The sequence below is a fragment of the Chanos chanos genome, chromosome 12 (assembly GCF_902362185.1).
Source record: "Chanos chanos chromosome 12, fChaCha1.1, whole genome shotgun sequence".
Classification (NCBI taxonomy): domain Eukaryota; kingdom Metazoa; phylum Chordata; class Actinopteri; order Gonorynchiformes; family Chanidae; genus Chanos; species Chanos chanos.
Genome location: NC_044506.1, coordinates 15,787,759 through 15,809,943, shown reverse-complemented (window position 1 = coordinate 15,809,943; position 22,185 = coordinate 15,787,759). Strand labels below are relative to the sequence as shown.

The following is a 22,185-nucleotide window of genomic DNA, read 5'->3' as shown; positions in this document are numbered from 1 at the left end:
TATCTTAGAGCTTTGTAATTATTAGTCAGGACAAGAAAATGCATATATCAAAAGGTGCTGGTAGAAACTGTGTGGTGGTCTGGTGAGTTGGCGTTAATTCAGGCCTATGACAGTAAGGGCTGTTTGCCCAGAATTAAGTCATAACTCATTACTGCTAACTCATAAGTCAAAGACCAAATGTATTCTGAATTGAGATTCTACTGTTAAAACGTCAGGTTGGGACTAGTCAAATCCCTTGTCCAGCAAGTCAACCCTAACTGTTGTTAATTTAGCATGGCTTCCAATACAGCTCATCAAGGGTCTCTGGACAGAATAACATTTACATTTCCCTTCATGCTGACTGCAAAGAAAATCACACACAAAGACGCAATTAAGAAAGAAAGCAGCAAGACTGTTTTTTTTTTCTCCATTGTTTAGTGGGCGACCTGTACACTGCTATGGAAGCAGGCATTCACACATGGAAGCTATAAGGTAAGACAGCCCTTAAAATACACAATGTTGGAGCAGATGAGGCTGTTCTGAACAGACACACAGGTAGTCGTCTAAAGATTATGTAAGCTTTGACAAAGAAACAGTTTGTTTAAAAACCATGTGATGTTTCCAGGAAGGCGGAAGCACAGGCTTGTGTTGCCAGCATACAGAAGGATGCAGGTTCCATCAGTGAGAGCAAACCAGATGTCACTTTCACCAAGACTGTTAACTGCTAGTGAGGTATAAATTCAGGGTCTGATAATTACAGGAAATATCAGTACCAGGTGAGGTGTAATTGTTCAACTTGTGCTACTGACTGTAACTTATTTTTCTGTAGGACAACAGTACAGCATAATTACAGAATGAATACGGGTATGGGACACGTTCATATGGCACCAGAACATAGAACAATAAGGCCGTAAGTGTCAGAGGATCCAGTAATACTTCTGCAATTTTTTTTTTTTTTTTAAAATTAACACAGTAAGTGAGGTCCAATCGATAGCTTTCAAACGAATCACACTCAAATATCAGTGAAGAAGTAAATAAACACATACACAGCACTCCAGGTAATAATAATAGTAATGAAAAAAAAACAAAACAAAACAATAACAACACATCCTGAGGTCACATAATTCAAAGAAATCTAATTCAATCTTGAAATTAAATTGCTACAAGAATAATGGAAAATGCACCATGGCACTAGAGTGTTCTGTTAAATTCACATAAAATGGTGTCTAGCTAATAACATCATTTTCTTTAGATAAAGGAAGTGAGCGAATATCTAGTTCATTATTTCTGTGGTTTGTTTGTGATATTGCTACAGAGAGTCATACCTTCTAAGTATTGCTATTGATGGCTACATGGTAGTGACCAGAATTTTTGTATAAATATTACAGAAATCATTCACAACTGAGAACTTCACGCAGGATACCTGAAATGCCGGCCCAAAAACTGTGGCCAAAAAGACCATCCAGTCTGTGTATGGTCCAATGCAGCAAAAACATATCTGGTTATCCGGCATTAACTTGATCGAGGTTTAAAATTATCAATGCAGTCAAAGTCGTTAAGAAAACACTTATTGCAACAAGCAAAGGTTAAAAAAGCTCAAAGTCTTTAAGATTAATGCTGCTTGGTTTTCTTGTTCTGATTTATATAACTCAAAGTACCAGCTGTTGTCACTGAAATAACTTCAGTATTGTCAAATAAAATTCTGTTAGTCTCACTAACAGTTTTAGTTTCTACTGACAATTGGAGTGTTAATTATTCAAACCTTAAGCTACACACATAGTATACAATTGTATAACACAGGAATAAAAAAGATTAATCTTGAAAAAGGACTAAAACCATCAAATAACTACAAATAACTAGTTGTACAACTATCTGGCATAACATTCTTACTTAGTTCAGTCTCTGTCCATCTAAATAAGCATCACTTTTTTCAAGAAAAACTGTTTTCTTGTTAATAAATTTGAAACATTAGGCAAATGTCAGTGACTGGGTTTAAAGACAGTGTGGCCAAACATTTAGGGCATTACATACTCTGAATATGCTTACTCCTTTATGGGGGAGGGGTTAGTCAAATATTAATCATAACTTGATTGTGTGAAAGTGGCCCCCATAGATAAATATGAAGGAAAAATTAAAGGTAACATTCAGACTCAGTCATGAGAGTTATTCATGCCTTACAATTATAGACGACAATATCCATACAACATACTATTCTGGTTTGGCACAAAGTGGAATTAACTTTCAGAGGCCTCAAAGTCCTTGAAAAATGGGGGAAGAAAAATTAAAAAAAAACTAGAACTGTACTGAAAACAAAAAGAATATGGTGGTAATACGACATATGGAAGCTGCAAATGCCCTTTTTCTACACTGTAACATTCATGAAGTCACTTATTCTAATCCTACTATGCGTGGTAGATTAATTATTCCTATAAGTCTGGTTCCCGAAATGCATGTGCACTCAAAGCTTCCACCGCAATATAACAGTCTTCACATACGCGCTGTCTTTGCACACCATTTTGTTAGGTCCTTACAGACAGTTTCGAATGATTCCGACCTTTCCTCATATTCTCCCTTCTCATCCTCCCCTTCGTGAGCCAAGTTCGCCTCTTCGCTCGCCTCTTCGCTCACCGACTAACCTCGTATTTCCCCAGCTTCTTGGGTTCGCTGCTCGGGATACACCAGTCATCTGCTTCTATGCTGGTCTGGTAATGCTTCAAAGCGGACTTGTTGAACACTGGGAGTCTCTCCACAGACTCTGAGGACAAGGCCTGAATTTCGCAGGAAAACGTTCCATTTAACACCAAAGAATGACAAGACTGTCTTTCCGCATCAGAACGTCACATAGTCTGTAAGCCTTGACTTAAATTACGCAACTATTTACCTCTGACACAGGAGAACTGTTCACCGAACATTCTTACCAGAGGCTGGAAGTTCAGTTTTTTTTTTGTTTTTTTTTTTTAATTCATGCTAGATTTATCAACATGTATATTGAGGACACAGAGAAGATTACGTACCTTCAGGTAAATGACGGCTGACGTCCCATAGCCCTCCATAGAGTAGAGCTGAAGGTCTCCCTGGAAATACTTGGCATACAGACGGGAGATGGGAAGGCCATAACCAAAACCAGCCTGCAAAGAGTAGTGCTCTTTAAACCTCAGAGTGAATGACTGACAGGGTGACATGTAATCCAGCTAATTTACAATCCTGTGGATTTATGTTAACTTACAATTTACAACTCAGTAAGTAGATATTTTACAAACATGGTGGTGTCTCAATCGATGATTTTGGCTGTTAAGATAACGGAAGCCCTTACCAAAGGAGCGTTGCGTGAATTATCAGCCACGGGACTTGGGGCTGTGGAATACATGTAGCTGAAAAGGCGTTCGATTTTCCTCAAAGGAACACCACCGCCTCTGTCAGACATCTAAAAACAGACATTTCATAGAGTTTACTCCTGGGGGTGTCTTTGTACTAACCAGCTTGGCCAATGTGCTTTGACTTTCAACAAAGGTTGAAAAATGACTAAGCTTCATCAACCGTGACGTTGACACGTTGTGGAGGCCCCGGTCACGAGGCCTGGAGAAAGGAGAGCTCACCTTAATGGTCAAGTCTTCGCCTCCCAGTGAAACCCTGACTTTGATTGGTGGTAGAGTGAGGCTGGTCTCGTGAGTTTCCACGGTGGCCCTCATGGCGTTCTGTTACAGAAAGCAAGCGCTAAAGCCAAATGTATGCGTGACAACACCCAGTTTGCTAAACTCTTTGTTCGCATAGCAATGTGTAATAGAACTTCATGTAAATAAGACACTGTTTGTACAGCCTACGCAGATGTTAGCTTGGACAGGTTTACATTACCTTAAAGAGCTCAAAGAGCATGTGATAAAGGTGGGAAGGCACATAGACAATGTGAATTGGCTGATTCGGATCTTTAGCTGTCGAAGAGCAGAACACAAAAGATTTGTTTCAGTCCAAAAAAATGTAAACATTATACTTGTTACTTCAGTTCCTCACACGTAGAGAAAGACTGATTGCTATGGTTTCACAGCATGGTGATAGAACAGCTGGGAAGTCGTGTACTGTGGTTGTCTGAGACAACTTTGATCTGGTCTGTGACAGGAGTGAACCTGTTTCAGGATCCTATCACAGAGGTATTTCATTTGAGATAACACGACTGATTGTGTCAGGACAGTGTTTGGTTTTCACATACAGCATTTTGATTTATTGTGATGGAAAAAAGCACACTGCACACAGGGCCATTAAACCTGCTGTTACCGGAAAATTCCACAAATCCTAAGCTCAGTGTGAAGTGTGTACAGTAGCTTGATATGATCATTTCCATCCGTTGATAGTGCCTTATTCGACTCATTAAACTCAGCATTTCACAGGCTGTGTTCCAATTGCTCATACATGCATACTTCAAGCACTAGGAGTGTATGTTTTAGAATATCTTTTTAAACAGTTTCCACCCATACAGATGAGAAGAAAAAGCAGCTTTGCAATCATTAACTAACAATCTTTTGCAGTAGTGGTCAAATGGCGGTTGGACTCAGGAACCCCAAAACTCTGTTTGACAACTGACAACACACAGTGAGGCTAAGCAGACACAACATAATTACAGGGAAAGCAGTTCAGCCAAAGCTGACAGGACGCCAACACACATGTGGTAATCTCAAACACATCTGCCCCCTAGACACACACACACACACACACACACACACCCTTGTTTCTGCAGAGCTGTGTCCAGATATGAATGCACAAAAAAAACAGGAATCTGTCTCTGTCTTTCAGATCCGCATGAAAGTGCTGACATAAACCAAACACAGAACTTTCCCAGGTGTGTGCAAAAGCCCTGCCTTGTAAATAGTGGCTGAGAGATTGTGGCCAATCCACTGTGACTAAAGTCTCTCTCCCCCCCCCAAAAAAAACTCACCATGAATACAAGAAGATACACAAAAACAGACTGAACTGAAAGATTGACAGAGAAAAACTCTGGCTCACAGTTCACTTGTTTGATTTCCACTTCTGGAGAGGTCAGGTAATACTGGTCACACAGCATCTTGGCACTTTCGTAGGCATCTGGAGAAAGAACATAAGGCTGTTTCACTATGTGGAATTATACTTAACCTGCAATTTACCCAAGCCTCCCAACCACACAAGAGGGTAAACACACTGCTTTAGACCTCACAGTTACATTAGGCAAACAAATCAAACATTGTGTGTGTATACAGTCGAGACAAGTCTCTCCGAGCACTGGAATCTGGTTCAATCACAAACATCTTAACTGCTGTGTGTTATATTGTGCAGATGCTGAGGTCAATGGGACTATGGTTCTATAAACCTCTCAAAACATAACTTGGTTGGTAAATATGGTTACCCCGGCACCAATATGACTCATTACCTCTGACCACCTCCACGACATCACAGTTGGGGTCGATGCTGCCAATGTGCTTAGGATGGGCTGGATTAGTGCTTCCACTGAAGATGAGAGCTAGAAGTGAACAGAAAAACACATTATCTCATATCCCTAATATTCTGTATATTCCATTGTAGCCTACATACTCAAACCTCTGCAATTCTTATTTAATATCAACAAGTAGTGGAAATGTAATTTTTTTCCCTATACTCTTTACTAGGTGCAATCAACGTAGCTCAGCATTAAATGTTTCTTCACTAGTATCATATATTCTACTAAAACTGGTCACAGCAAAATAAGGCAATTCAAAGCAAGTTTGATGGAACCAGGTCCGTAGACTCACTGTGTTGGTTCATTAACATGCGAGTTGAGATGCGGCTCATGTAGAAACGGTCTAGGAAATATTGGACATTCTGATTGGTCACTGGGTCTACGCCATATGCTTCCTTATACTCTACCACTCCCTGGGCCATGGTGGGGACCACATTGTTGTGTCTGTTCCTCACATTGATGAGGGTCTCTGTGAAACTGCATTGTTCAAACAAGTTTATGAGAGGAAAAGTGGCAATGTGATCACAAATCTAAATGAAATATCTAAATAAACAAATAAATGGAAGGCGTTTGCTTTGGACTTACTTTTTCAGGACCTTCTTGTCATCAGGGTCTTTCTCCAAGAAGTCCACAAGTTCCATCAAACTCTGTGCATACCTGTAATTAAAGAAAACACGAGGGGTTTTAGTTTATAAAAAGGAATAAAACCTGACTCCAAAGACCTCTCTGCTACATTCTCTTCACTAAAGCAAAAATGAAAGCTGTTTTAACTGATTTGTGACATGATATCGATGATGATGATTAGACTTGATCGATCCCAGATCTGTGAACTGTCTCAGGAAAGTACTGTCAAGGCGTCTGTTAAACAGCGCCCCAGGAAAGCATGGTCAAGAATACCAAGAATACACACTAAAGGGATTAAAATACACAAGAGAGTTGTCAGGTATTATCGGGTATTATTATTAAAATCTATAACAAGCTGAAGACTGGGAACATCAAATAACTTTTTATTGATGAATAACTCTATGGATGGGGGTTGGGGGGTCGTGCAGTCTATGAAGTGAAAAAGGACAGTCAGAGGCTCATGCCCCTCAGGAATTGGATATGACCTTTGAAAAGGCTACAATGCATTCCTGTTTGTGTACAGAGCCTCTGACATTTGACAGCGTGTAACACTTAAAGCTTCTAGTAGCAACAATAAGTGCAACAAACAAAACACACTGTTCCCTGGCTCTAGTTATAAATCCAATTTAAAAAAGAACAACAAAAAACAAACTTCTGTCATTTGGGAGGGCATTTTTGAGTTATCAACGCAGCTTTTAACAGGATACTCTCTATGGCTCCATTCTGAAGTTGTAAAAGAGCACAAGGGTGAATAGGCAGTTACAGGAGTCATGTTATGATTTTTTCCAGTCATTTTGCATGACAAAAAAATCCCCATCATCTGCGATCAGGTTTGACAAGTGACCTTGAATAAACACATTGTCAGAGTGGGAAAAAAACAGTGACTGGGCAAAACTTAACAGGACTTTGATTTGATTTGTAGAGAGGGTGCAGGGTTGGAATTTTATTTGGGTTGCACTGATGTGCACAGTTCACAATGCTTATGCTAAACTAAATGAGGCAAACAAAAGCCAACAGCCATGAAAAACAGCCCTTGTTTTCCTTTTCACAAATCATTCGGTTCATTCCCATTTCGACTCTAAACAGCCTGACTTTCCATTTAGATCAATTCATTCAAATTGTAAGCATTTCATCTATTAAGTTTGAACGTACAAAAAAAAACATAAACGCTGTTGTAACAGTTTGTCATCTCCTTCTGTTTTTTTTTATTTTTTAATGCTTCATTTAAATTTTGGCATTTCATAATTTGTCATCAAAATGGTTTGGCAAAAACCTCTTACGTAATGTTCTTTATGCGGCGGTTTAGGGAATGTGGGTGAAAGGGCAAACAGTTCAGCAAAACAGAACTGTGATCAAAACTCCTGGCTTCATCCCATGAACTGCCCTTCAACTTTGCATGCCAATCAAATAACGCTAACAAAGATCTTAGGGTAATTACACTTTTTATGATGAATCTTTTCTTCATGGATTTTAGCATGTGATATCATGCAAAATAAACACACTAAGCTATTCAACATATTTACAATGTTTGTTTCAGCGCATGCCTTCAGCTGAACTGGACAGAAAATAAAAATGTGGTTTAGTTTTATATAGCCTGTTATAGATTCCTCCTTCTGAATGAGAGCTCTGTAGTGCAGAGACAATAAAGGGGTTTGATTGAAGATTACAGACTACAGTCATACAATCGTATACAATCTACGACACACTCATTTCAATGATCTTTGAGCTCAAGTTCAACTGTTCATGTCTCACAGTTCAAATTGTGTGTTTCTAAGCAACACTTACAAAACACAATGCTAATTTACTCTGGTAAGTATAATGCAATCACTTTGTTGACAATCATGAAAGTGTTAGCAGACAGATTAAGTGCTAGTACTTCACCTGACCAGAGTGTGCATAATGGTCATCATAGGAACATGAGATGTTTGGTCATAGGCTTATGTTTTATTTTTGGTCCTAATCACTCATTCAGTACACAGGAAAACATTTCTTTCTGATTCACCGTCTTCTGCTATCACAGTGTACTGTAGGTCAGATTGGAGTACAATCCAAACAACCAAATGAGAGCCCTCTTTATACAAGACAGTTCAAGTACTAGAACTAGGGAAGAAGATTTTTGAGGGGAACCTCCAGGTTCATATAGGCTCATGTAAACTAATAGCCAGGTTATGGTTGAACAACATCAGAACAGTCTGTCTGTATGAGCTAATAGCAGTTTGATCATGTTCATTTATAACACAGATTTAGTAAATTTAGAACAATCCAAACAGTGTGTTGCATAATGTTTTGAAATTCTGCAAGGAGAGCCTTTAAAAAACTACCCTGGGAGACAAGCACAAATTTCAGGACACCAAGGTTTCATAGCAGTGTCACTGGTTAACATATTCTAAAAAGGCAATATGATTCTTACCAAATTAGAAGATAAAAACGTGCCAAGAGATGTTATCTAGATGTTAAGTTACCTTGTGGGAGAAACCTATGCAGCAGCGAAGTGTTTGATTCAGAATACAAACACTGTCATGTTTAACTTCACGAAACCACTACACAAAACACCTTTGAAACTGTAGGACATGGGATGTCTGCAGAATGTCAAATATCAAACAGAGGGAATGAAAAATAGACCGTCAAGACTAGTGTGGAAGTGATTACATTAAGTCCTTTCTAATGAAACGGACCTAAACAGATACAGTGAAACTGTCAGGAGGAGCCGGGTATCAGAATCATTTAGTTATGGTACATTTACCAGCTTTGTAATAACTGCAGTGACGGAGTTCGGAGGAGTTTGTCGGGAAGGAAGTCTATTTCTTTCATTATGTTGGCGAGTCTGACAGGCAACTCCTGACGCAGAAACACAAAGGAGGTCTTCTCACAAGCATTGGCAGACCCTGCGAGACATGACAGGAAAATTAAAAATGACTAATAACAAAAGCGGTTTACATTAGTCTACCTTACGCATACACAAGGTTTTCTGTCGCACAGTACAATACAAATCATTCATTTTCATGTTACATTCATGCTCACGTATACAACGTGCTCAGAGCTGTTATTTACAACAACAGCAGGAGTCATAAAGAGGTCAGAGAAAAGAATGTGGACAGATTGCTTTAAAAACGACGAGTAACGTTATAAATGCTGCTTCAGCGGCTTATCACGTGCTCTGGCAAAAGCACAAAACCCCTTAAAACACCCATCTGTACTTTCATAGATACATTCATAGAAATCAGTGAACATTAAGGTTACGTGACAGCTGTCAACTACCACCTGTTTACAGTTACATGTCAGACGTATTGGCATGTAGTAAACAGCAAAGCCAATCTTAGCCGAGTCCCACTCTGATAAATATTTATCAGGACTGATAAATAACAATAAAAACTGGTTTTGTTCATTTTGCCAAGAAACTTACCAAAGTCTATAAATTGCTTCATTGAGAGCGGAGAAGGAGAGTACTTGGAAAATCTATCCACTTGCTTTGGTATGCTGATTTTTGAGCTGTTCTTCAACAAAACCTGGGCGAACTTCATTTTGATGTGAAGTTATAGTCCAAAACAATCAAACTGTGCTTCCAGCGCGGTACCTTCAGACCAGCTACTTTTGTTGAGGTTGAAGATGCTAAGCTAACGAACAATTAGCTTGCTAACATAGCACTCATAAGGCAAATCAGACATAGCAAGCTACCCAAGGAAAAATCAGCATTTAGAATCTGTTATGTCAGATTTCCGTTAACCGATCTAATATCCCAAGCACTAACCATTGCATCGTCACTAGCCAGGCATCTCCTTGAACGCTCCCTCAAAGATTGTTATGGGCTAGTTCAGCTTGACATAAGCTTCCACCAATTGACAAACACACAGCAGAGCAGCTGGGAGGAGACTGGTGAACTGTACCGTCAGTCCTCGCTCAACTGTGCACAAACTTAATCATAGAGTTATTCCTTCGGTATGAACAGTACAATATATAATGTTATCAGAGCACAGTTCTATTTCACACAAAATATTTATGATCACAAATAAAACAACTCATGGTAACAGATCCACAGTTTTTGCAAACAAAAAGCAGCATTGATACAGCACATGCGCACAACTTAATTAGAGCAGAGGTTATGGTGGGGGAGGGTCTTGTTTTCCAATTTAAAAACAATAATCTCGTTATCAGTGTTTCCCCTTCCCACAACATATGTAATTGACACAATTTCTTAGTTATAGCTCATATATCACCACACTGCACTCCCCCAGTTTATACAAAGTATTGAACCTGGATCTTATTTAATTACCAAATACATATTCATATATATGAATAAACAGCCGATAATCATTATTATTAGTCGATTACCGCTGAAACGTTTAGCGAGGGTAACATATCTCAGTATTTGATTCTTTTCGATTCGGTAGCGCCCTCTTGTGAAACCAAGCATGGCATACACAGCACGAGGATTTCAACGGTTCTGATCTTGTTATAAATACTTTTGCCCTATGCCGCAAAGCAGTAAGATAAAGGGTATTATATGATTTAATTATCTATATGAACATTAATCAGCATCTGGTAAAAGCACCACTCAAGCACCATTCTTTTGTTCTGATCAATTCCTATTTTTTTTTTCTCGTGGTGCACAAGTAATCAAATTTATTATACACACTGTAATCAAAAGTACTCTCATTCCAGGGAAATAACGATCCCAAGAATTACATTTCCAAAGTCTCTGGTTTCGCAGGGCAATTGATAAGGAGGTAACTTTGTTTTAGTCTTTTTGGAGACATCATTGGTGAAAGGAAACGTTTGAGGAAAAGGTGCGAGAGAGAGAAAGTGAGAAAATCTTATTTTCAAGACAGAATGCGTTTGCATCTTCAACAGAATACTCTTAGAGAGCTCCTAATATCAGTCAATAAAGATAACTTCGGCAGGGTTTTGAACAGCATCACTTCGGTAGGATTTGGCCTGATGGGGGCAGCATTGGCGCAGATCCTTGAGACTCGACATTTGACAGCATGTGTGGTTAGAAAAGGTGGTATTTCCTCCTGGCTCTCGTTTAGGAGCAGGCAAACGATATGACGATAGATGCACTTTTTATACCTAACAAAAATGTAGGCCGCTGACCCGTGTAGACTGTGTTTGCGAATTAGAATCGTCGTCGGTCTTGCATAAATTACGTCCCATTTTTCCTACAACTTGTTTTAATTTGATTCTACAATGAGGACGGATGCAAGGCTGTGAGCAGTAGCAGTGATACAGCATCTTTACAGTGGGGACACAAGCATCTTCAGAGAAATAAGGTATGACGTATTTTGTCGATAGGCTGAGAGGATGAATGCAGCGGATGTTTTCCCACGTTTATTCCCTGTCATTTTTCATAATTTGTTTTTTATTTCTTCTGTTTCTTTCTTTTTTGAAAATCACCCTTCCCATATTATGTTCTGCTGGGTGTCCATGACGTCATGTTCATTCGCGCGACGTGTCAGCTGTTAGCGGTTAGCAAGATTTTTTTGTGGATGTTCACATCGTAAATTTATTTCTTACAGTCTGACAACAGCTCTGTATAGGCGATAAGCAGTGGCAATTGAATAACCAATGGTTCCTCGAGTCCAGGCTCTCGAGGCCTGATATGTTGTCATGAATCTGGTCAAATTCTGATTTAAATCATGACAGCCTGAAGTAGCATTATACAAAGAATGAGGATGCCCAAAACAATATCTCTAGGATGAAATAGCCATTTCTCATATTTGTGTTTATGTTCAAATAAACTTTTTTCTTTTTTGTGTATTAATGTGTCTTGTTTCTTCCTGTGTATTTCAGTTTATTACAACCGATGAGTTTTCCGTTTTTGTGAATTTCTCTCTGTAATCACCAAAATGCCTCATGACCCAAATTTACACAAGCGCAATCTGTTGGTATTTGTTGCATTGACACAACGCTTCAAAGTACTACGCTGATTAAAGCTACTCTTTCCACTGAAATGCAAGCTCTATGTCATTCTAGACTCTGCTTTCTCATTACCACTCCCACACTAGGGTAAATGTCTCTCATTGTCTCTTGAATAAGTGATCAATACCATTGCGATGACATAGGCCTATTGAAAAGCCGTTTGGGACTTCAAAGGCTACTGAGCCAGTCTCAGCTGCACTTTCATACAGAGCTGAGCCTCCTATACATTTAAAAAATTTAACAGACTCCTGCATACAACTGGTAATCAAATCTTTCAACTGGTGTGACTTAAGCCCATGAGAGAATTTTCCAATGATCATTATGAACCAACTGAAATTACTTATGTGCATGCACCTAGACCAGTAAACAATCATAAATCCTTACAGCATTAGTATTTGCATTCATTTTTGTATTGTAAACCAAAACCTATTTAAAACTATTATATATTTAATTGTGGTTCATATTCATTGTCCCTTCCATGGATATAAGAATGATTTGATCTTGTCATCTCAAATAGTTTATCAAACAAAAGAGTAGGGTTGGCACGCAAAAGTAAGATGATGACTGTTTTTTAAAAATACATAACTAATGGGCATACAATTGACAGAAGACACCCTGAAACATGCTTTTCTCCTAATAAGACAGGACAAAATGGCTGACAAAAGTGACTTGAAAGCTGAGCTGGAGCGCAAAAAGCAGCGCCTAGCTCAAATCAGAGAAGAGAAGAAAAGGAAAGAGGAAGAGAAGAAGAAGAAAGAGGTAAGGAGACATCCATATTCAAGTAACTGTTTGTGGAGATTTAGTGCTATCCTCCTCTAAAAATGCAGTATGTAACTCTGTGTGTGTGTGTGTGTTTGTGTGTGCACACGCGCGCGTGTCTGCACATATGTGTGTATGCATGCTCACACACATGGTTGTACATACACAGTCAGAAACACAGCAGAAGACAGAGACTGCACCAGAGGACTCTGATTTGGACCGTAAGCGCAGAGAGACTGAGGCTCTTCTCCAGAGTATTGGGATCTCCCCCGAGCCTCCATTAGGTACAGTACACTACACCCAACAGCACCTCCACACCTCCTTCATCACCAAACTTACCCCCCGCCCGTGCCTCTTCACACATACATACTATTACACCATTGCTGAGTCAGTGACAGGTTGCCAAGATTGGTTGGTTTTATTTGACAGTAATGTGCAGTGTATTATGAAATTTCAGGTGACTGTTTGATGAGTTTCAATAGAAGTGTCTAGAGGCAATAAGGTTTTTGTTGTTTTGCTCCATTTTGAGAAGTTGATAATTTACACATTGTAGCTCATCATCCTGTATTTCATCATGGTATGAAATTATGGATAAAGACAAAGATTGTGGATATTTTTTCTTACAATGGGTAATAAATACAATTAATAACACAGTACATGTTAAATACAACTTCAGAGTCACCGATTCCAGGAATGATAATTATGAGTTTACTGCTCAACTGCTCAAAAATTTCAGTGGTTACAGCCATAATTATCGTTAAATCTAACCAGTGGAAAATTCAATAGCATAATCCTGTGTCAATTTTACTGCAGTGCTAGTTTTTGAAAACAGATTCTATTACACTGGAGCTCTGTTGGAGCAGGACCTGTCTCATATTCATCCAGCTCTGAGCGTCTCCATCTGCAGCTCTTGCTCTCTTTCAGGTCACGCCTCAGTGGTATTATAATTATTTTATCTACTGTGAGCCGTTTTGCATAAGATCTATTCTTAGTTTTGTTTTCTTAAATCTCCCAGCATGCTCCACAAATGCAATCTTCTTTACAGCTGGTTTATTGTACCCCCTTTTCTTTTTGCTGGTAGCGCCCTCTAGCGGTCAATACTCCAAACGACAATGTGATGGTTTCCATTGTTAATGACATAAATGATCAAAAACAATATATGTAAATAAGGCTCTGAATTTTCAAGGCTGTCAAAGGTTAAATCTGAGATTAAAGTCTCCTCACTTCTCCAACTCAGCATAATTTCAGGTCATCAGAAAAAAACAGCAATATTTAAGAAAGGGAATGTTATAAAGTGTACTTCAATTATTTGCTCTTTTTCAGTTCCAACTCCCATGTCCCCTTCAAAATCCATGAGCACCCCTAGTGAGACGGGCAGCCAAGATTCAGTGGACGGTGCAACTGCTGGCAGGTATGCTGTTTTTATTACATGGCTATTACATATTAGCAGTTGCTTGCAAATATTCATGGGTCTCAAGTTTATTCCATTGATGAATAGAATGACATCAAACAACACTTGTCCCATACACTTCATCCACTGCTTATTAACCTTGTGAAATTCTGAATTCCGTCCTGTTTTGTTTTGGGTTTTTTGTGGGCATGTAAAGCCCTTTGAGACTTTAAACAGTGATATTGGGCTCTAAATAAACTTGAAAGTTGAATGCGAAATGGTCTTTGTAAATTTGTATGTTGATGTAATAGGGTTCGAGGAACAAATACCGAGTGATAAAGAAAGTTTGGTGATTTACCTATTTGCTTCTATAACACGCATTTTGTCTCTATAGAATGATTAGCACCAATGTAGAAGAACCATGTCTGATATGATAAATGATTAATTGTTACTATAGATCCAGAAATATTGTGAATCTTACAGGTTTGTGTTGTTAATGAGATAGTGGTGGAGTTACCAGAGTGGAAATGCAAGCATTTGTGTCTGGGGTGTAGCAGACCAGTACATTTTCTCTTCATGCTGAAACACAGTGACTTAACACAGACCATTCTGCCTGAAACTATGTCTCTCTGTTTCTTTAAATGGCAACAACAGATATAGGTAAGAATCAGCATCAGTGTTTCTGGATGTTGTGTGTTTCGTAGTTGTATTTAGTTGAAATTGTCTGTTTCATTCATTGTGATGTGGCACCTGTTCATTAGAAAACCAATCAAGCTGAGAACCAATGGAGGTGAAGGCTGCAGTGTGTACATTTACAAAAAAAAAAAAAACAACCCACAGGATTCGTTCAGTAGGAACATGTCATTTGTATAATTGGATTCTTGATGCTGTTGATTAAACGCTTGGGCTGTTCACCTATTAATTATCATTCCAGTAAACTCATTAACATATATTTAAGTATCAATAATCAGAGACAGCATCCTGGGTAAACCGTTTTCGAGTTGAATCTCAAAGTAATCAGTTGTCCTTAAAAATCAAATGCTCCATAAATATTTCTGATCAAATTTCGCTGTTCTCAGACATTAAGCTGCCTCTGTACATTACACAGCCGTTGCGTAACCGCTGCTGTGCTAGAACGGGTGGTGGTACTGATTTAGTGAGCTGTCTGCACAACTCATCAGACAGGCCTGTAATTAAGCCTGTGTAATGTAGGCTTGAAGCAAAGCCACTGAGGCTGAGTGACACACGAGGCCTCTGCCTGTCCTTGTCGTCGCATTTTAAGTGTGTTTGTGTGTGTGTGTGGGGGGGGGGGGGGGGGGGGGGGAGTGGGTGCGCGCAATGCTGTGTTCTCCGGCACCATGCTGAGATGTGCCCATGTGCCGCACTGTTCTAACGCGTTTGTGTGTATTGTCACATCCATACCCATCTTCCGAAGCCAACACGCAAAATGTCTCGTTTGCATAATCCTTTTGCGGATTAGTCCGCAGGGGTGGGTTTTTGTCAGAGGAGATTGTATTACGCTTTTTTCATGTTTACCCAGTTTTGTGTGTCTTCCATCTGCAACTCTTATCCTCTCTCAGGTCAGGTCTCAGTGGCATTAGTAAGCACAAATCAGACACAAACAATGAGAGGTATGTATTGACATGTGTGAGGGTACAATTTTTGTGTGCACTGTATACAGTAATGCACATTGTAACACAGTAACAGTTGTCTGTAACTCTGAATAAAAACAGAGCTGTTTAGTTTGTCCCTCACAGCGGTTGACTGTTGCCTGATGCCTGCTGTTACCTTGAGCCTTGACTTGAGCGATTTCTCTTGCATGGTTAACTCAAAACCATTTCCCATGACATGAATGACAATATAGCTTTTTTTTCCCCCCTCTGAGTGTCATCCAAAGTAAAAACAGCGTGTCGGGTTGACACTCGCTTCTTCGACTGCGTGTGCGTCTGGTGAAAGAGTAATGGGCATGCTTGCGACACACGCTGAAGGTTGTTGGGAAGTTTACGAGGTCAACACAACCCTTTCACAACTTTTTGCCTTAAAGATTAAGTCTGAGGTGTTGTGCAGGCTTTGTTTAATGGATCTGTCATAAACACGAGAGGACACAGCTTGATCATAGCGAGAATATACAAGATATATTCTGACTGCATGATTCAATGTCATATATGAAGTACTGAGAATTGCTCATATATGTTTATGCTAATGTACAGTCTGCTGAACACGGATGGCTTGTACATCTATGTTCATCTTTTCAGAGTGGTACAAAGAGTTGAATGTAAGTCTGAAAAGATGACAGCTTCTGCAGTTTTTTCAAAATGTATTTTTACATTCTGTATGTCTATTTATTTTTCTTATTTTTTGGGGGGGGGGGGGGGGGGGGGGGGGGGTCTGGGGTCATTCATGTTCCAGGCAGGTCCAGCTGTACTTTTCTGTTCTGTTGATTCTGAGGTCTGACCTTCAAATAATGTCCTCTGTTAGCTATTTTTTTTTTGGCGTAATCATACAATTATGCCTCCATCTGTCACATGTATTATTGCCTTATGCTATCTATAGATTTATGTATAAGGCACATATTTAGTTGAAAAGAAATGTATATGGTTTAAGAACCATTATCATATTTCTCATGACTTTTTAACATTGTACTCCCCACATCTCCCATGTTCTTTTGGCTCTAAATAGACCACAGTGCTGATTTGCCAAGAATGTTTCTCATGCCACCCAGCAAAACAACATTTATGAAAACTACATACAACACTTTATTCCCATGTTATTGCTTTGGACTTTGACCTGCGTTCCTTTATTTACTGGTTTTATTGTGTCCTGTCTAAGTGTTCTCCTGCCTTGCATGTGGTTTTTCATGTGTTTTGTTAAGTGGTGCGGTATTACCCGGGCTAATCTTGCATGTTCTCTCCCTCCCTTGTGTGGCGCCCCCTGCTGACCTTTCCAGGACCCTGCAGTGGGACACTGACCCCTCTGTTCTGCAGCTGCAGGCTGACTCTGAGCTCGGGTACCTCCTCCCCTCTTCCCTCTCTCTCTCTCTCTCTCTCTCTCTCTCTCTTTCTGTCTTTCTCTCTCCACCACCTGTCAGCTTTGAGTGATTTCAGCTTGTTACTTTTTAGATTTTTGCTATGATATATACACCATACTGCTCCAAATCGCAGGCTACACTTTTAAGGTAATTCCTCATTAGGGGGAATCCTGAATACTCACAGACCTGACTTTACATTTGATAATGTTTTTTCTGTGTTCAGACAGATAAATCCTCTCTCACTGCTTTGTCCTGATATGAACCACTTTGGCATGTAATCTATAGTCTGTAATCTTGTAATCTGAATGGTATTATGTCGGTCTTTCGATAGGATAAGCACATAGTAGTAGTCCCTTATCCAATGTGTGTCAGAATGCATAAACCTGGGGTCTTTGATAAGGAATGCACGTTACAGTATATGTTCGTGTGTGTGTGTCTGTGTGTATGTGTGTATGTTTGTGTGTTTGTACACACACATGTGTGCGGTTGTCGGTGTGCACATGCATGTGTGTGCCTGTGTGCGTGAGCTTGCGTGTGTGTGCGTGTGTGTGTGTGTGTGCGCGCGTGTGTGTGCGCAGGTTAAAGTTTCGGCAGTTCATGCGTAGATCTGGTTCCTCTCTCTCCAGGCGGAGGATGCAAAGGCTTGGGGCGTCAAAGATAACTCAGGTGGACTTCTTGCCTAGAGAAGTGGTGTCTTACTCTAAGGAGACCCAGACACCTCTAGCTGCTCACCAGTCTGAAGGTAAACATCAATTGTTCTTTTGCATGACACAGCTTAAGTGGCTCGACACAACACAGCAGTCATGTAGAAGCTATAATTTGCTTTTGTCAAAATTCACTTCTTTCAAAATCTTCCCTTATAGATACAGAAGACTACATGTTCTAGTTTAAAATCACGGTAAATGCACCTATCGATTTGAAACAGATAAAGAAAACAAATAGAATCTGATCAGTTTATAATATAATTGTTTTCCTGGATTCATATTAGTGAGGCACATTAAAATTCCATTGCCATTGTCTCTGTTAGTTAAAAGTTTCAGCATAGCGTTCCGTAATGGAATAGCTTGTTTGGATTTCAGACATCAAAAAGAGGGCAATTGAGAGGAGCGCTTTGATTTTCATCCCTGTCAGGTGGGCTGTCATCTTGATCATCTAGTCCTGTCGAGCATCTCGGAGCATACGCAGATTAAGATTCATTTGAGTAGCGCTGGCCTCCATTTCCTGAGAGGAAAGCCAGGGGATGGCCTTTTGAAAAGAGAAGCCTGCCCATCAGTGGCTTGGCTTAAAAAAATCACGAAACAGAAACGCCATTCACTGTATCTTTAAGTGGATGCAGGCTGAGGTAATTCAAGATGGCTTCTATCATCAGAACATCACCTGGAATTGTGCCTGCGTCTCTTGGGAGCGCTGATAGTTTACTTTCACATTTCTACATCCAGTCATGAGCTTTAGTGTCTCTCCAGGTGCATGTTCCGCTTGGCACATTTGGCGTATGGACTGCCTGATTTTCGAACACCTAGTTTTCTAGAACATTCCTTGAGTCATACTCTTGAGAAACACTTATTTAATGGTCAAAATGAATTACTGTGGAATGAGACAAGGTGAAGAAAACAGAATTAGTAAAACTCTTTAAAGTGAGTGATTTATGAAATGTGAAAGTGCTTAATCAAAGCCACTTCCACTTGTTTGATAGAGAATATTGTTAGGATACTCAGCTTTATTAGTTTAAGTGCAGTTCATACCACAGTGGCAAAGGCTCTTGGCTTCTTCTTTCGTTAACAGAACGCAGCAGTTAGCACTAAGTCACCCGATTCCCGACTGCTACTTCTCTGCCGTCTCTGACATGTGAGCGGGATTATACGTCTGAAGCCAATCATATTTAAAGCGTCATATTTCAATTGTATTTTCAAATTTATGGCCTTGTTAAATAGAAGCACACATAGTGTTCAGCTAATTTGATTGCATCCTCCAGTCATGGCAGCCAAGCCTGGCATAAAATGCAGATGGATCAAGAGACCTTTAAACATCTCCATATGGAATGGAACTCTTAACAAGGACTGTTCAGTATTTGCATAACACTGTTGTTAGTCATAATGCGAACAGTAGACTTATTCTGCCATATGTTCTGTTACCTCTTTCAAATACAGAGTCTTAATCTGAAAAGCAATAGCAGATACTTAAAATGTAGCAGTCGTTTACTAAAATGTAACCTCATGTCATTCTTTGACTACTATTTTTCCCTTCTTTTTTTCCCTACAGACTTGATTTTTTTCTCTCTCTCCTTTTTTTTTTGCTTTTTCTCTCTCACTCGACATTTGCACCAAAATCCCCACCATCTTCTCGGTGCTCCTTGATCCCTCCGTTGGCAACAGCTGCTTGCCATGTGATTCGAGACTTCCTGTCATTATAATTGATGTGTTTTTATTCTTTCCACTTCCTTGAAGCCTGATCAGAATTAAAATTGCTGTTGGAATTTCCTGTCAAAGGCGGGTCATTTATTCAGCAAGTGCAACCGCTGACAAGCCTTTGATTGGACGTTGCCTGTAGCGATGCTGGTTTTCGTGCAGTTTGTTTGTTTTTTCCTTAAAAAACTCCCCTAACACACACACACACGCGCACACACAGTTACTATATTCTCCACCTCTCTGTCTTGGTCCTGTCACAGAATGGGGAGTGGAGATGAGGCTCCCAGTTGTCAGAACATACATGTTGTCTGGCTTTGAATGACCCTGAACCGGTGGAATAGAAGAGTTATTGATTTGAATGGGTCACTCTGCCACCTGCCATGGACTGGCCCTCACTGTTTGTTCAGGCAACTCTATGAGTTCCTCTTGCTGATTGGTGAGCCTAAACAGACACCGCATGTGCTTGCCAGCGCTCCCCCCCGCCTCCCCCCCCCATGTAGCTCCAGGGATGGCCAGGTGCTGAGGCGGTTTTGACCGTGATGAAGTGCACTTACTGGGACTAGCAGCGCCTGCAGTGAATCTGGTGCCAAACAGTGGTTGTTCTGCAGCTCTGGCTCACGGAAATTAAGTTTAGTCACCACCAGCGTACTCGTAATGGCCATGTGTAACTGTTTGTTTTAACAGCCAAAAGATTTAAATATTGCTGTGAAAAAAAAAAATCTGTTAGAATTATCACTGTGGAGAAGACTGTGAAAGACAGCCTGTTGCTAAGTGATTAGTCATGTGAGTGAGGCTTTGTAAACAGGTCAGTTTCTACAGAGATGAAATGTTGTTATATTTATTGTGTAGGGCTTTGGAGATAGCCTGTTGCTATAGTGATTTAGAGGAACAAGCTTGCTAAAGTAACTAAGCGTACCAGCCTACCACTCTCTGACCTCTCTCTCTCTCTCTCTCTCTCTCTCTCACACACACACATGCATGCGCGTGCACGCACACACACACACACACCCACCCACACACACGCACACACACTCAGAGGGACACGTTTGAAAGTTAGCCATTGCCTCTCTCTGTCTCTCTCTCTCTGTCTCTCTCTCTCTCGTTCCTCCAGCCCTGGAGGGGTGCACCCATGCCCTCCGACAGATCCAGGCCAGCACTGTCCAAACAGCAGGGTCTAACATCCACATGAGGCTGTGTCTGCTTCATTTTAAAAATGACATTTCTTGAGAGAGAAAAGAGAGTGAAGAGCAGCTGTGCGTTTGATTACAAAAGAAAGCATAATGCAGTTGTAATTGTGCCTTTGCGTCTTTATCAGCTCGGTGGATTTCCTCGGGAGTTAAAAAGTAGCAAGCATGTAGGATCCTTTATGTTTACTGTTCAAGGCTGTGAGCCCCCCCCCACCCCCCCCCCCCCCCCCCCCCCCCCTACCCCCTCCGGATAAGCAAGGCTTTCTTTTATGCGGCCCTCTGATTGGACTGGTCTGATCATTTTTACTTAATCCTCATTAAGTTCTCACAGAAACGAAAAGGCCGCAGAAAGTTCTTCCAGGTCAGTGGTAAGACTCCGTTATCACACAGCTGGATAATCTGGGGGCCAGTTTAAATTCTGCCTAATTTCTGTGTACAGCAACCCGACAGGGCGCCAGGCTCTGTGTGGCCACCAGGTCATTTCTGGTGTACAAAGCCCAGCAGAAGCCACCATTTGCATGCGCAAGGACGTATAACAAAGACATTCGAGATTTGGCATGATCCCGTGTACAACCAGGCTGCGGATGACTCAGCGTTCCTGTCATGGTTTTTATCCGATCTGAACTTATGACCTCTCCTGACTAGACCACCCCCACCCCCCCATCCCCACAACCGTGGGCGTTGTCTCTGTTGAAGTCTGTGTGTTTATGAGAGTTTGAGCGAATGACTCCATTTAAAAAGTTTAATGTGATGAGCGTTTCTCATTTCCGAATCATCTTTACTGTGATGAATATGCTTAGTGTGAGTGGTGTCCAGGTCCCCGCCTTGTTGGGTCGGTCAGACATGACTCTCTGCTTAGTGACCATTGTCTCACAGTCAATCAGATTACATTCTGGTCACTGGTCTCCATGAACGAGGCTCCAGTGCACTGGTGGCTGTGTAATTTGTATGAAAGAGGAGGTTTGTCATTCCTTAGGGTGTCTACTTCTGGGTGATATTGTAGAACCATCGCTCATCCCGTGGACCCAACATCAAGAGGTCCCCTTTAGGTCAATTTCCCAAGCGTCTCTGGCAGCCATTTCACATACTTTCCCCTTCGCGTTATGCCATCATCTGTCTAAAATTTCAAAGGGTGCATTTTTCAGGAAATGACTTAGATTTAAATAACAAAAAACCTCCATCTGGTGGATGAAGTAAAAACACGGTTTAAAAGAGAACTATTCGATCGTCAGCTTGATTTTTCTTTGTGTCGCGAGGAAAGAATTGTAATGGCCGTCGGCATCGCTGAGAACTGGGAGAGAGATCTCCTTCAAACGCCACAGAGGTTTGCTCCAGTAAAGCGGCCCTATCACCAGAGCCCAGCCAAACCAACAGCTGTGGGAAGGCCAAGAAGGCTGACATGGCACCGGTTAGCTTTTCTTTTGATTTTCATCAAG

At 40.6% G+C, this 22,185-nt stretch overlaps 2 protein-coding genes across 5 annotated transcripts in view; one reads left to right on the top strand and one right to left on the bottom strand.

The window, feature by feature from the left end:
• Nucleotides 1-912: 912 nt before the first annotated feature.
• On the bottom strand, nt 913-9,991 carry pdk4 (pyruvate dehydrogenase kinase, isozyme 4). 2 transcript variants are annotated; one of them, XM_030789528.1, is made up of 12 exons: nt 9,468-9,991; nt 8,808-8,949; nt 6,026-6,097; nt 5,733-5,917; nt 5,375-5,464; nt 4,975-5,052; nt 4,239-4,241; nt 3,832-3,908; nt 3,576-3,674; nt 3,293-3,403; nt 2,994-3,107; nt 913-2,747 (listed from the first exon to the last, which is right to left on the bottom strand). In XM_030789528.1, the coding sequence occupies exons 1-12, from the start codon at nt 9,583-9,585 to the stop codon at nt 2,604-2,606; spliced, it is 1,233 nt and encodes a 410-aa protein (XP_030645388.1). In that variant the 5' UTR covers nt 9,586-9,991; the 3' UTR covers nt 913-2,603. The 2 variants fall into 2 exon arrangements, with proteins under 2 accessions (XP_030645388.1, XP_030645387.1); XM_030789527.1 differs by lacking the exon at nt 4,239-4,241 and having other exon boundaries at nt 2,604-2,747; nt 9,468-9,585.
• Nucleotides 9,992-12,631: 2,640 nt separating this feature from the next.
• Nucleotides 12,632-22,185, top strand: part of dync1i1a (dynein cytoplasmic 1 intermediate chain 1a) — a 38,256-nt gene continuing 28,702 nt past the window's right edge. For 2 of the 3 annotated variants that reach the window (XM_030788796.1, XM_030788795.1), the window contains exons 1-5: nt 12,632-12,739; nt 12,909-13,023; nt 14,063-14,150; nt 17,077-17,136; nt 17,784-17,899. In XM_030788796.1, coding sequence (XP_030644656.1) covers nt 12,632-12,739; nt 12,909-13,023; nt 14,063-14,150; nt 17,077-17,136; nt 17,784-17,899 — 487 coding nt within the window. The remainder of the gene's footprint in view (nt 12,740-12,908; nt 13,024-14,062; nt 14,151-17,076; nt 17,137-17,783; nt 17,900-22,185) is intronic. The other variant, XM_030788797.1, reaches the window with a different exon arrangement.

Excerpts from the sequence above, each read along its gene's own strand:
- pdk4 (XM_030789528.1), bottom strand. The coding sequence starts at position 9,585 with ATGAAGTTCGCCCAGGTTTTGTTGAAGAACAGCTCAAAAATCAGCATA. Across the intron at positions 8,950-9,467 it reads GAAGCAATTTATAGACTTTG|GGTCTGCCAATGCTTGTGAG; the intron begins GTAAGTTTCTTG and ends CATGTCTCGCAG. Across the intron at positions 6,098-8,807 it reads CTGCAGTTATTACAAAGCTG|GTATGCACAGAGTTTGATGG; the intron begins GTAAATGTACCA and ends CTTTAATTACAG.